The following is a 14,140-nucleotide window of genomic DNA, read 5'->3' as shown; positions in this document are numbered from 1 at the left end:
CCTCGGCTTAAAACAATTATTGCAAATAACCTGTGGCTGGTATCCGGTAAGAAGGACATGCCAAGCATCCTCTGGGCTTACTACAGCGTGCGAAACGCGTTGTGTGCCCGTAGAACTCTCTCCCTGCTTCACTGAGTTTGAGTTGTTCTGGGGATACAAAGCCGTAATATAAACTGTTGCCTTAAGAGTCAGAATTGTTTCAATTTTTTTGTTTGATTCAACAATCACTCTGGGGTTCAGTCGGAAGAGTACTTTAAAGCGGAGCTCCACCCAAAAGTGGAAGCTCTGCTTGTCTGCCACATTTGGCACCTTTTAGGGGGAGGGGAAGACCATGCGCCCGCTCCCACTTCCAGCTCACGTTTTCAATCGTATACAACACATTGACCTTAAAGCGGAGTTCCAAAGACAATGGCCCAGATTCAAGAAGCTATTGCGCCCGCGCAACCATAGGTTGCGCGGCGCAATAGCTGTTTTGCTCTCGCGTAGCGAATGCCCCTGATTCAGGAACATCGCTACGCGGACTGCAGCCTAGGATATGACAGGCATAAGCCTCCTTATGCCTTCATATCTCAGGCTGCATTCTTGCGTTGTCCGCTAGGGGGCGCGGCCATTGTGATCGGCGTATAGTATGCAAATTGCATACTACCACCGATTCACAAAAGTTGCGCGGGCCCTGCGCACGCAAGGTACGGAGTTTCCGTACGGCGACTTTAGCGCAAGGTTGCTCCTGCTATAGCAGGGGCAGCCAATGCTAAAGTATAGCCGCCCTTCCCGCTCGTGAAATTTAAATTTCACGTCGTTTACGTAAGTGATTCGTGAATGGCACTGGACGCCATTCACGTTCACTTAGAAGCAAATGACGTCCTTGCGACGTCATTTGCCGCAATGCACGTCGGGAAAGTTTCCCGACGGAGCATGCGCTGTTCACTCGGCGCGGGAGCGCGCCTAATTTAAATGATTCACGCCCCCTATGGGATCATTTAAACTACGCGCGCTTACGCCGGCCCCTTTTACGCTACGCCTCCGCAACTTTACCGGCAAGTGCTTTGTGAATCAAGCACTTGCCAGTAAAACGTGCGGAGGCGTAACGTAAATTTCTTATGTTACGCCAACGCAGTTTTGCGCGCCCCTACCTGAATCTACCCCATTGACCTTAAAGTGGAGTTCCAAAGACAATGAATATTTTTTTTTTTTTTTTTTTAACCATTCATAAGTTTATAACCTTGCAATTCAACACTCACTACTTTTTGTTAAATTCATCCCCCGATGTCCGTCCGGTTTCATATAAAGAATGAAGTTATAAAATTTGTTCCTGGCCGTTTTCATCTTGCTTGTGGGCATACAGTTCCGGGATACGGTGCTGCTGAGTGACCAGCATGCGGCGCCTGTTCTTGCGCATGCGCAGTATATACAGCGCAGCGCCGTAAACTTTCGACGTTGCCATCACAACGGGTGGCGTCGTCAGAAGTGCCCGTCCCATTGTGATGGCAGCGAAGATAAACTGACGACATCGCGTCACTTCCGGTTTCGCAATATTGCAAGAACGAGTGGCGGCCATCCACACTGACTCCCGGGAATTAAGGACACATGGCTCTCAGACTGTGCGCCGCCAGATATGACGGCCATATCCGCAGGTAACAGAGACCGGAAAAGCCACTGAAAACTCTCCTACACATGTAACCCTTAGGAAAAAAAAAATCCATTGGACAATGTTTGGATTGCTAAAATGTAAAGTTGAAAAATTGTGTGGAAATCCGCTTTAGTTCTATGCAACCAAAATTTAAAACCTCAATATTTGATTACAGTTGATGGCCAGTTACCTAGAATGTGCCATATTGAGTTTGTATTGCTGATCTTAAATAGGCTGTACACCCTGGGGCGATGTGATCCTGACCTCGTCGTTTTTTTTTTTTATGTCTTTCAGGTACATCAGGATTGTGGGGACTCACAACACGGTCAACAAGGTCTTCCATCTGGTGGCCTTTGAATGTATGTTCACCCATAAAACCTTCACCCTGGAGAGAGGCCTGATGGGTAAGAGGCACGACTATTCCTGCCCCTGTTCTTCTGTGATCAGATCTGTATAGTTTTAGCACCCATTGCTGGAATTTCAGAAACGATCCATGGGTCCCAAAAGAGATGACTGAAAGGAGTTCATTAGTTGTGATGGCAACAGTCTCCATGGCTTTTGTAGAGACGTGCATTTTCTTAAACATACACATTTATATATTTAATCTCATTATTTGTACTTGAACTATCTTGGATACATTGGGGTTGATTTACTAAAGGCAAAAACTACTGCAGCATTTGGCCAATCCTGTGTGTCCTGTTTAGTTCTTTCTGAGACCTGCTGCCGGCCGGGGCGGCTCCTGTGCTCCGTGCTGCCGGCCGGGGCGGCTCCTGTGCTCCATGCTGCCGGCCGGGGCGGGTCCTGTGCTCCGTGCTGCCGGCCAGGGCGGCTCCTGTGCTCCGTGCTGCCGGCCGGGGCGGCTCCTGTGCTGCCGGCCGGGGCGGCTCCTGTGCTTCGTGCTGCCGGCCGGGGCGGCTCCTGTGCTCGGTGCTGCCGGCCAGGGCGGCTCCTGTGCTCCGTGCTGCCGGCCGGGGCGGCTCCTGTGCTCCGTGCTGCCGGCCGGGGCGGCTCCTGTGCTCCGTGCTGCCGGCCGGGGCGGCTCCTGTGCTCCGTGCTGCCGGCCGGGGCGGCTCCTGTGCTCCGTGCTGCCGGCCGGGGCAGCTCCTGTGCTCCGTGCTGCCGGCCGGGGCGGCTCCTGTGCTCCGTGCTGCCGGCCGGGGCGGCTCCTGTGCTCCGTGCTGCCGGCCGGGGCGGCTCCTGTGCTCAGTGCAGTCGGCCAGTGAGGGCTCCTGTGCTCAGAGCAGTCGGCGGGGGGTGGGCTCCTGTGCTCAGTGCAGTCCATCCTCCTTCTCCATCCTCCTTCTCCATCCTCCTTCTCCATCCTCCTTCTCCATCCTCCTTCTCCCCTTCCTCCCTCCTTTCCTCCTTCTCAGAGATTCCTATTATATTACTTGTTAAATCGAATGCACTTTTCTTTTTTTTGTCTTGCATATGTTTCTTGAAAGTGGGACTTCGCTGGTTTCACTCCTTGCTCTAACTCCAGTCTGTAGCTGAGTTGCATTTTTTTTTGGGGTGGGGGTGAGCAAGTATAAAGGCTTATCACTCCTACATCCACAATCGCCGCCTAGGCGAGGATGACGTTCCTTGCCCCACAGCCTCCTGGGACAGGTCACATGTCCCAGGAGGCTGCAGGACCATTCACAAAACCCTGTATGAGTTTGTGCAAATGTGGGGGGGGGGGACTGTGGTCCTCACGGTCTAGCCTGCAAGTTTTCGGTTTGTAAAAAATCTTACCTCCTAGCAGTGGTTCACATGTGTGCTGGCTTCTGTGTTCACCTATGTGTGTTGCCTGCTCTACTGTGAATTTATATCCTTTTCTCTTCTCTCACTTCCTGGCCTGCCTCCCAGTCTGCTTCCCTATACAGTATATAGATAGACGTGCTCAGTGCAGCTTGGGTTGCCTGAGCAACTTCCTAGTTTTTTTGAGCTCCTGGTTTTCCTTGTATTACTTGTATTCTGTGTCTTCCTACCTGGCTTTGTCTACCATTTTGGCTTGCCTCATGCCAGGCCTGATTTCAGCTCGTTTCCCGTAGTCCCCTTCCATCTGTACTCTGAACACATCAGTGGTCTCTACATTGTCAGCCGGGCAAGCCTGGGGGATGGCGACCTGGTTTCACTTTGCTGTAGGTTCAATCCCCACCATCAGGGGCCCTGGTAAAGTAGCAGGCTACCATAGAAACCAGAGAGGTTCCTCAGGTACAGTTGCCACAGTTGACTCCCGTATCCAAGATGGCAGCGCCAGTAAAAGAGAAGGACCAGCTTTGGGAAGACCGCACTGGACTTCCATTATGCCGCGAGAGATGCACTACGCCGCCGTAACTTACGGTGCAAATTCTTTGAGGATTCGAAGCTGGGAACAGCAAGTTACAGTGGTGTAGTGTATCTCACATACGCTGCGCCCATGCAATTGTTTGTGGATCTGCCCCATGGTCTTTAACACTTGGGGCGCGTCTTTAAACAGTTGGCAGTGTTATATTTTCCCAATGCCCTTCATAAATGGCATGGATAAATAGAAGACCATCTGTACTATGAACACACAAATTTTATCCACATTGTCAGTCAGACGTGCCTGGGGGCTGGCCTCTTGGTTTCACTTTCCTGTAGGTTCAGCCCCCTAGATCGGGGGCCCTTGTAAAGAAGCAGGCTGGGGCATTGATTCCATACCCTGGGGAACCCTGATTTGGCTTTCTATAAGGGCTTGCTACCATAGAAACCAGAGAGGTTGCTCAGGAAGCCACAGATGACTCCCATATCCAACATGGCAGCACAAGTAACTCGTAGAGAGAAGAACCGGCTTTGGGAAGACCGCACTGGACTCCAGCCAATGGTCTTTAACACCTGGGGTGCGTCTTTAAACAGTGGGTCGGCAGTGCTAAATTTACCCAATGCCGGGTCGTGGATACATAGACGACCAATTTTCCAACCAGATTCCTAGCACCTAATAAAGGTGGGTTTAAAAAAAGTTTGTGTGTTGATCTATACAAGCTTAGTGCTCCTATATTTATTTATTTTTACTTTTTTTCCACCATTATAAAGTCTGCACTTGGTCCTATCTCCCCCCAAGATCAGATACGTGATAAACTGACTGGTTCTCTTTAAACTGCATTTATTTCTGCAGAAGGAGACTCGGAATTCCAAGGATATTGCGATGTTTGGCAACATGTTCCTGTAAACAAAGTGACAGGAACAGAGGATAGGAACTCCTAAGGGTGACAACGGCCGGCAGCGCCGTCCCTTCCAGATGGTGTTTTTAATAAATTTATTATGCAGTCATGAAAGACGGGATGGGAATTCGGGATTGGAGCGGCACGTGGATCGGACCCCTCAAGGCAGAATGAGAATTGGAGTTTGAGCTGCAATTATAACCATTTGTTAACTTGCCACTTACAAAGAGCCAGGGAGAGCTTGGCGTGTAGCACGGTGCCGACCTTCAGCACACCATGGATTGGGATGACGCTGGCTGTTCTTATTGGCCATTGGGAGGATAAATGCTCTTATAAAACTCCTCCTTTACCTGAAGCAGCTTTACCAACATAAAGTGAATAGGTTGTTGCTGTTTAATACGACATCTTTCAAAATTTAAAAAAAAAAAACGTTTTATTTTAAAGACAATCGTTTCCAACCTGTGTACAAAGCCAGCTCCATAAAGACATGGTTTGAACAGTTGGGTGTGGAGGAACTTGAGTGTAAAAAGTCCTGACCACAAGCCTACCAAACGCCTCTGGACCTCAATCCTACCCTACCAGACGCCTCTGGACCTCAACCCTACCCTACCAGACGCCTCCTGGACCTCAACCCTACCAGGCGCCTCCTGGACCTCAACCCTACCAGGCGCCTCCTGGACCTCAACCCTACCAGGCGCCTCCTGGACCTCAACCCTACCAGGCGCCTCCTGGACCTCAACCCTACCAGGCGCCTCCTGGACCTCAACCCTACCAGGCGCCTCCTGGACCTCAACCCTACCAGACGCCTCCTGGACCTCAACCCTACAAGACGCCTCCTGGACCTCAACCCTACCAGACGCCTCCTGGACCTCAACCCTACCAGACGCCTCCTGGACCTCAACCCTACCAGACGCCTCCTGGACCTCAACCCTACCAGACGCCTCCTGGACCTCAACCCTACCAGACGCCTCCTGGACCTCAACCCTACCAGACGCCTCCTGGACCTCAACCCTACCAGGCGCCTCCTGGACCTCAACCCTACCAGGCGCCTCCTGGACCTCAACCCTACCAGGCGCCTCCTGGACCTCAACCCTACCAGGCGCCTCCTGGACCTCAACTCTACTGAACACCCTTTTGGATGAATTGTAACTCTGATGCTAGCCAGATCTTCTGCCCCAACATCAGTTCCTGACCTCACAAATGGGCACAAATTCCCACAAGCACCCTCTAAAACCCAGTGGAAAGCCTTTCCTAAACATCTGAGGATAGTATAGCCACAAAGGGGGTGAGCTACATATAAATGGCCATGGATGGAGGGGCCAACTCCATATTAATGCCCATGGTTTTAACTGATGGGTACAGTTGATACTACACTATACAAAGACAGTGTAGACAATTGTGTCTTCCAACCTTGTGGTAACAGGTTGGTGAAGACCCTTTTCAGGGGCATGACTGTGCCCCTGTGTACAAACCCAGCTCCATAAAGACATGGTTTGACCAGTTTGATGTGGAGGAACTCAAGTGTCCTGCACAGAGCCCTGACCTCAACCCTACTGAACACCTTTGGAATTCATTGGAACACCGATGGCCGGCCAGGTCTTCTCATCCAACATCTGTACCCGACCTTAAAAATGGGCACGAATTCCCACAGACACCAAAACGCCCCAGAAGAAGTCCTTTTGTTGACGAAACCAGTCGGGCTGAGCTGTATATTCTTGTTATCGCACTTTTTACATGTTTGGATGTTCTGTGGCGGCCGCCTTCCCTTTTTTTCCATGCAATGCTGTTTTTACTATGGCTACGTGTAAGTGCATTACTTTATATTAAATGCAACCTTTTAGGGGGTTTTGCACTATCCAGCGTTTTTATGTTTTATTTGGATCTGACTACACGATCATCGTTTTGGGTGGCGTCCCCTGGATCCTCTGGAGCTGTTACTGATGTGGTTCCTTTGTATATCCCCTGCTGATGACCCCTACCGGGACATATTCATCAAGCCTGTTTGACCTTTCGTAAAAAAAAGGCTCCAGGCTCTCTGGTAAGAGGTCCAACCTATTGTGGTGGTGGTGGTGGTGGTGCTGTGTTCACTTGGTGAAGGGATTGGATAACCTTGTCCATGGGCATCCACAGGTAGGGGCAAGTGCCCCCCCCCCCCGGGATCGGGGTTCCCCACTCGGTCCTTATCCAAGCACCAGCCCTGTACACAGTTTATCGGGGTGACAGCTGGTGCGAGGAGCGGGACAGTGAAGGCCTCAAGGGGTGGGCAGGATGACCTCACTCGGTCTACATAGTGCGAGCGGCCCAGGAGACGGAGGCCACAGGAAAAGAGGGCAGCAAGACGCCAGGCAGAGCGTCTCTGGTGCCTCCCTGAGCCTGGAATCCCTGGACTCCTTAAACCCCTTCACTGCTCCCAGGCCTGGAGGACAGACTGACCAGAGGTTCACAGAACAAGGACGGGCATGAATTGCAAGCAGCCAGGGAACGGAGCACCTCCTGTCCTTGCCAAGATTGAAAATAGGTCTTGCCAGCTGTCTCTCTCTCTCTCTCTCTCTCTCTCTCTCTCTCTCTCTCCCCCTCTCCCCCCCTCTCTCACCCCCCTCTCTCTCTGACCCCCCCTCTCTCACCCCGTCTTTCTCACCCTCCTCTGTCTCTCTGTCACCCCCACATGTATGCAATCTCTGACCATCTCCTGTACTACGTCTGCAGTCTCTGACCATCTCCTGTACTATGTCTGCAGTCTCTGGCCATCTCCTGTACTACGTCTTCAGTCTCTGGCCATCTCCTGTACTACGTCTGCAGTCTCTGGCCATCTCCTGTACTACGTCTTCAGTCTCTGGCCATCTCCTGTACTACGTCTTCAGTCTCTGGCCATCTCCTGTACTACGTCTTCAGTCTCTGGCCATCTCCTGTACTACGTCTGCAGTCTCTGACCATCTCCTGTACTATGTCTGCAGTCTCTGACCATCTCCTGTACTACGTCTGCAGTCTCTGACCATCTCCTGTACTACGTCTGCAGTTTTTATTTATAATTTTTTTCAGTATTTTTTATATTAATCACTGTAGCTCAACACACCTTTATTTTGTCTGACTGTGTTTGACTCCGCAACCATCACACTGAATGTCTCAAAGTTTCTCCTCCATTAATTCTCTTTTTTGACTCTTTAGTGCCCACAGAAAACGTGGCCACCATCACCGAATCGGCCAGCGTGATTGAAGGTGTGAGTCGGAGCCGCAACGCCCTGCTAAACGGAGACACCAAGAATTACGACTGGGACTCGGGTTACACCTGCCACCAGCTTGGCAGTGGTGCCATTGTGGTCCAGCTGGCACAGCCGTATATGATTGGCTCTATCAGGTAGGAGATGATTCAACGCTTTTGGGTTCTTGCTAAATGTCGTCAGTGTATCTTCTAATTTATAAGACTCCTAATGAAATCCTATTGAACAGCAAATTGAATGAAATTCGTGGAGAATAGGAATTGGTGTCTTCAAATTGCTGAGATCAGCATTGTGGGAGGGGCATGAAAGGGACTCAAATTACTGCAGGGAAATCTTCCCATTGTGGGAGGGGCATGGAAGGGACTCGTATTACTGCAGGGAAATCTTCCCATTGTGGGAGGGGCATGGAAGGGACTTGTATTACTGCAGGGAAATCTTCCCATTGTGGGAGGGGCATGGAAGTGACTCGTATTACTGCAGTGAAATCTTCCCATTGTGGGAGGGACATGGAAGTGACTCGTATTACTGCAGGGAAATCTTCCCATTGTGGGAGGGGCATGGAAGGGACTTGTATTACAGCAGAGAAATCTTCCCATTGTGGGAGGGGCATGGTAGGGACTCGTATTACTGCAGGGAAATCTTCCCATTGTGGGAGGGGCATGGAAGGGACTTGTATTACAGCAGAGAAATCTTCCCATTGTGGGAGGGGCATGGAAGGGACTCGTATTACTGCAGGGAAATCTTCCCATTGTGGGAGGGGCATGGAAGTGACTCGTATTACTGCAGTGAAATCTTCCCATTGTGGGAGGGGCATGGAAGTGACTCGTATTTCTGCATTGAAATCTTCCCATTGTGGGAGGGGCATGAAAGGGACTCGTATTACTGCAGGGAAATCTTCCCATTGTGGGAGGGGCATGAAAAGGGCTCATATTACTGCAGGAAAATCTTCCCATTGTGGGAGGGGCATGGAAGTGACTCGTATTACTGCAGGGAAATCTTCCCATTGTGGGAGGGGCATGGAAGTGACTCGTATTACTGCAGGGAAATCTTCCCATTGTGGGAGGGGCATGAAAGTGACTCGTATTACTGCAGGGAAATCTTCCCATTGTAGGAGGGGCATGGAAGGGACTCGTATTTCTGCAGGGAAATCTTCCCATTGTGGGAGGGGCATGGAAGTGACTCGTATTACTGCAGGGAAATCTTCCCATGTGGGAGGGGCATGGAAGGGACTCAAATTACTGCTGGGAAATCTGTCCATTGTGGGAGGGGCATGGAAGGGGCTTGTATTACAGCAGAGAAATCTTCCCATTGTGGGAGGGGCAGAGACACAAATGTGTTTCTTGGGCTTGCCGTTTCTGCCAGTTTGCCCCCAAGAAACCATCCGACGACGCAGCCGTCTGCCTCCAAAAAGTTAATGTTCTTTGATCGACTCTATGGCCTTGGAAGACCGGAGCGTTGTCATGACGTCACTTCCGGTCCAGGCTGGAAGAAAAAAAAATGTATACGAAAGATCAAGAATGTTTATTTTTTATCTTTTGCTTTTAAAGGAAAGGAAAAAAGGAGAATTGGGGTCCTTTTTGAACCCCAGATCTCTCCATAAAGAGGACCTGTTATCCTTATTTCTATTAGAAGGGTAGCCAGATTCAGTAAGACTGGCTTAAGTTTGTGCGCGCGTAGCGTATCTCAGATACACTACGCCGCCGTAACTTAGAGAGGCAGGTACCGTATTCACAAAGAACTTGCGTCCTAAGTTACAGCGGGGTAGTGTAAATGGGCCGGCCTAATCCAAAGTAGGCTGGTAGTGGGCGTGTTGTATGTTAATGAATCGTGACCCCACGTAAATGACGCGCCTAACGAACGGCGCATGCGCCGTCCGTGGACGTATCCCAGTGCGCATGCTCAAAATCACGTCGCAAATACATAATCCTTTCGACGTGAACGTAACCTACGCCCAGCCCCATTCACGTCCGACCTACGCAAACGACGTGAAATTCGACAAGTGTGCCGACGTCCATACTTAACATTGGCTGCGCCAACTTTTTGGTGGTTTATCTTTACGCCTGAAAAACGCCTTACGTAAACTGCGTTTTTGGGGGCGCAAGTACGTTCGTGAATAGGCGTATCTTGCTCATTTGCAAATCCACATACACGCCCCTAGCGGCCAGCGTAAATATGCAGCTAAGATACGACGCAAAATTTAGGCGTATCTCAGTTTGAGAATACGCTTAAAGATACGACGGCACAGATTCGGACTTACGACGGCGTATCTACTGATACGCCGTCGTAAGTCTTACTGAATCTGGCTAGGGAGGTTTACATTCCCTGTAATAGGAATAAAAGTGATAATAAAAAAATAATAAAGGGACAGTGTAAAAGAAAAAAAGTTAAATAAAGATATATATATATATTTTTTAAAGCGCCCCTATCCCTCTGTGCTCGCACGCATACGCAAGTCGCGCACGCATCTGTAAACAGTATTCAAACTACACATGTGAGGTTTTGCCACAGTTGTTAAACTGGTAACCTGTAAAGGCATTTAAAGCATCTCCTATGGAGATTTTTAAGTATCGTAGTTGGTGCCATTCCACGAATGTGTGCAATTTTAAAGTATGACATGTTGGGTATCTATTTACTCGGCGTAACATCATCTTTCAAAATTGGGGTAGCCATTTTTTATATATATATATATATATATATATATATATATATATATATATATATATATATATATATATATATTAAAGTGTATTTTTCCCTAAAAAAATAAAAAAAATATGCATTTGCAAAACTGTTGCGTAAATAAAAAAAAAACATAAAAACGCATATGTAAACAGTATTCGAACCACACATATGAGATATCGCCGCGATCACTAGAGCGATAATTCTAGTGCTAAACCTCCTCTGTACCTCTAAATTGGTAACATGTAAAGGCATTTAAAGCATCGCCTATGGAGATTAAGTACCGTAGTTGGTCACCATTCCACGAGTGTGCGCAATTTTAACCACTCCAGCCCCGGAAGAATTGGCTACCCAATGACCGGGCCAGTTTTTTGCGATTCGGCGCTGCAACGCTTTAACTGACAATTGCACGGTCGTGCGACGTTGTACCCAATCAAAATTGACGTCCTTTTTTTCCCACAAATAGAGCTTTTCTTTTGGTGGTATTTGATCACCTCTGCGGTTTTTATTTTTTGCGTTCTAAACAAAAATAGAGCGAAAATTTTGGGGGAAAAAAATATCCTTTTTTTATTTTTATTTTTTAAAAGGGATTATTTATTTTTTTCTGTTTAGGCCAATATATATTCTACATATTTTTGGTAATAAAAATCCCAATAAACATATATTAATTGGTTTGCGCAAAAGTTATAGCATCTACAAAATGGGGAATAAATTTATAGCATTTTTATTATATTTTGGCGGTGACCGGGACTGCGACATTATGGCGGACAGATCGGACAGTTGACACATTTTTTGGGACCATTGGCATTTATACAGCGGTCAGTGTTATAAAAATGCATTGATTCCTGTCAAAATGTCACTGGCAGGGAAAGGGGTTAACACTAGGGGGCGTTGAGTGTATTGCCTAACGTTTATGACCAGGTTGTCTGGTGTTTTTTTTTTTTTTTTTCTGTTTGTTGGTTTGTCTTAAACCTAATAAAAATATCTTAAAAAAAAAAAGGGGGCGATCAAGGGGTTAATTGTGTTCCCTATGTGTGTTCTAAGTGTAGGGGGAGGGGACTGACCTAGAGGAAATGACAGATCGTGGTTCCTAGCTATTGGGAACTCACGATCTGTCTCTCCTCTCAGAACAGGGACGTGTGTGTGTTTACACACACACACGCATTCCTGTTCTGCCTCTCGTGCCCACGATCGCTTGCGGCCGGCGGTTATCATGGCGGCTGCCGGTCACGAGCATCGGCACCCCCGCGATGCAGCGGGCACGCGCACCTGCTATCCCGCTTTAAGGGACCGACGTACAGCTACGGCGGTTCGTGGGATCGCGCCGACCTCCCACTGTAGAACGACGGCGGTTGGTCGGCATGTGGTTAAAGTATGACATGTTGGGTATCTGTTTACTCGGTGTAACATCATCTTTCACGTTATACAACAAATTGGGGTAGCTATTTTATATTTTATTTTATTTAAGTGTATTTTGTGCCCAAAAAATTCTGGGGTGGATTCAGTAAGCAATTGCGTCTGCGTATCCATAGTTACGCAGCGCAATTGCTTAGTTGCGCCGGCGTATCGACTTCTCCTGATTCAGAAAGCTCGATACGCCGGTTTAAGCCTAAGATATGACTGGCATAAGTCTCTTATGCCTTCGTATCTTAGGCTGCATTCTTGCGGTGGCCGCTAGGTGGCGCTCCGTTAGTTTTCAGCGTAGAGTATGCAAATTGCATACTCACGCCGATTCACAACCCTACGAACGCCGCCGTACGCATTTTACGTCGTTTGCGTTCGTCGGGTTCCGCGTAAGGCTGCTCCTGCTATTAGCAGGGGCAGCCGATGCTAAGTATACCCGTCGTTCCCGCGTCACGATGTTTGAAAATTACGTCGTTTGCGTAAGTGAATGGCAGCTGGACGCCATTTAGGTTCACGTTGAAGCAAATGACGTCCTTGCGACGTCATTTGCCGCAATGCACGTCAGGAAAGTTTCCCGACGGAGCACGCGCACTACGTTCGGCGCGGGAACGCGCCTAATTTAAATGATCCATGCCCCCTACGGGATCATTTAAATTACGCGCCCTTACGCCGGGCAGTTTTAGGGAGCGCACACGCAAATTACGGAGCTACTGCTTCGTGAATGAAGCGTAGCGCAGGTAATTTACGGAGGCGCAGCGTTAAAACGGTACGCTGCGCCTCCGTAAGAGTGCGCGCCCCTACCTGAATCCACCCCTATGTTTGCAAAACTGCTGCGCAAATATCGTACGACATAAAAAATTGCAACAATCGCCATTTTATTCTCTAGTGTCTGCTAAAAAAAAAATTATGTTTAATATTTGGGGGTCCCAAGTAATTTTTTAGCAAAAAAAAACGGATTTAAACTTGTAAACAAAAAGTGCTAGAAAAGGCCTGATCAGTAAAGTGCTTTTACACCCGCCGCACTCTTTGTTGAAGTGAGCGTGTCCCCCGCCCCCCCGCCCCAGATTGAACAATTCTCCTGGAATACGGCCCATGAGGAGCATTGAGGAGATTTGGACTCTGACGTGTTTCGTCATCTGATCACGTTCCTCTCCCATCCCGCCAACGTTCCCCACCGCCTGCATACCGGCCATAGAGATGATGAATTCCGCACAATGTGCTCTTCAGCCGGCTAATTCAGAAATAATTACATCATTTTCATGCCATTTAAAAAAACATTAAACTTTTAAGAACAGAAACGCGTGAAGATAAAAAATGATGGGATGGCGTCATAACTAATGGAAGAGTTTATAGACCCCCTCACTCCGCGCTCCTCTTCATTGCGTTGTTCCTCATCCCGCCGTCATCCTGGGAAAGATTCCTAATTAATTGGACAGATTGGAGGAGCCGCCAATCCTCCCGTACGTGTCGTCCCGTCGTCGTCAGACAGATTCGGGTTTTATTGGATGGAATACAAACCCTAAGAGCTCCGAGCCCCCTGAAGATTCCCGGGGAGTAGAGTGTCAAACCCACATCATAAAAAACGATCAATAAATGGTGTATTACACGCTGTTCATACTCGGTCACTATGAGATTCCTTTTCTGTATTCTTCAAAAAAAAAATAGTTGATCCTGCTGCTCTCTATCTCCCCAATGCAGTTGGGGATTTTTCAAAGCAGTGGTTGCAGCTCTGCACATGCTCAGTTTTCAGTGAGTTTCTCTGCTGAGCATTTCCTCCCTATCACATCTGAGCAGCCCATGTGACTATGGAATCACACATGTGGGCGTATACACAGTGGTAAATGACAGCCCACTCCCTCCTCCTCCTCCTCCTCCTCCTCCTCCTCCTCCTCCTCCTCCTCCTCCTCCTCCTCCTCTTCCTCTTCCTCTTCCTCCTTCCTCCTCCTCTTCCTCCTCCTCCTCCCTCTCTCCTCCTCCCTCCTCCCTCCCCTCCTTCCTCCTCCCTCCTCCCTCCCCTCTTTCCTCCTTCCTCCTCCCTCCCCTCT

At 48.8% G+C, this 14,140-nt stretch overlaps 1 protein-coding gene across 2 annotated transcripts in view; it reads left to right on the top strand.

The window, feature by feature from the left end:
- BTBD9 (BTB domain containing 9) overlaps positions 1 to 14,140 on the top strand; it is a 226,423-nt gene that overhangs the window by 136,035 nt on the left and 76,248 nt on the right. For both annotated transcript variants that reach the window (XM_040351810.1, XM_040351811.1), the window contains exons 7-8: positions 1,925 to 2,034; positions 7,960 to 8,149. In XM_040351810.1, the coding sequence (XP_040207744.1) occupies positions 1,925 to 2,034; positions 7,960 to 8,149 (300 nt within the window). The remainder of the gene's footprint in view (positions 1 to 1,924; positions 2,035 to 7,959; positions 8,150 to 14,140) is intronic.

Source organism: Rana temporaria, chromosome 4, assembly GCF_905171775.1.
Source record: "Rana temporaria chromosome 4, aRanTem1.1, whole genome shotgun sequence".
NCBI classification, from domain to species: Eukaryota; Metazoa; Chordata; class Amphibia; order Anura; family Ranidae; genus Rana; species Rana temporaria.
Note: the sequence above shows the minus strand (reverse complement) of the source record. Positions and strands in the feature narration are given on the sequence as shown.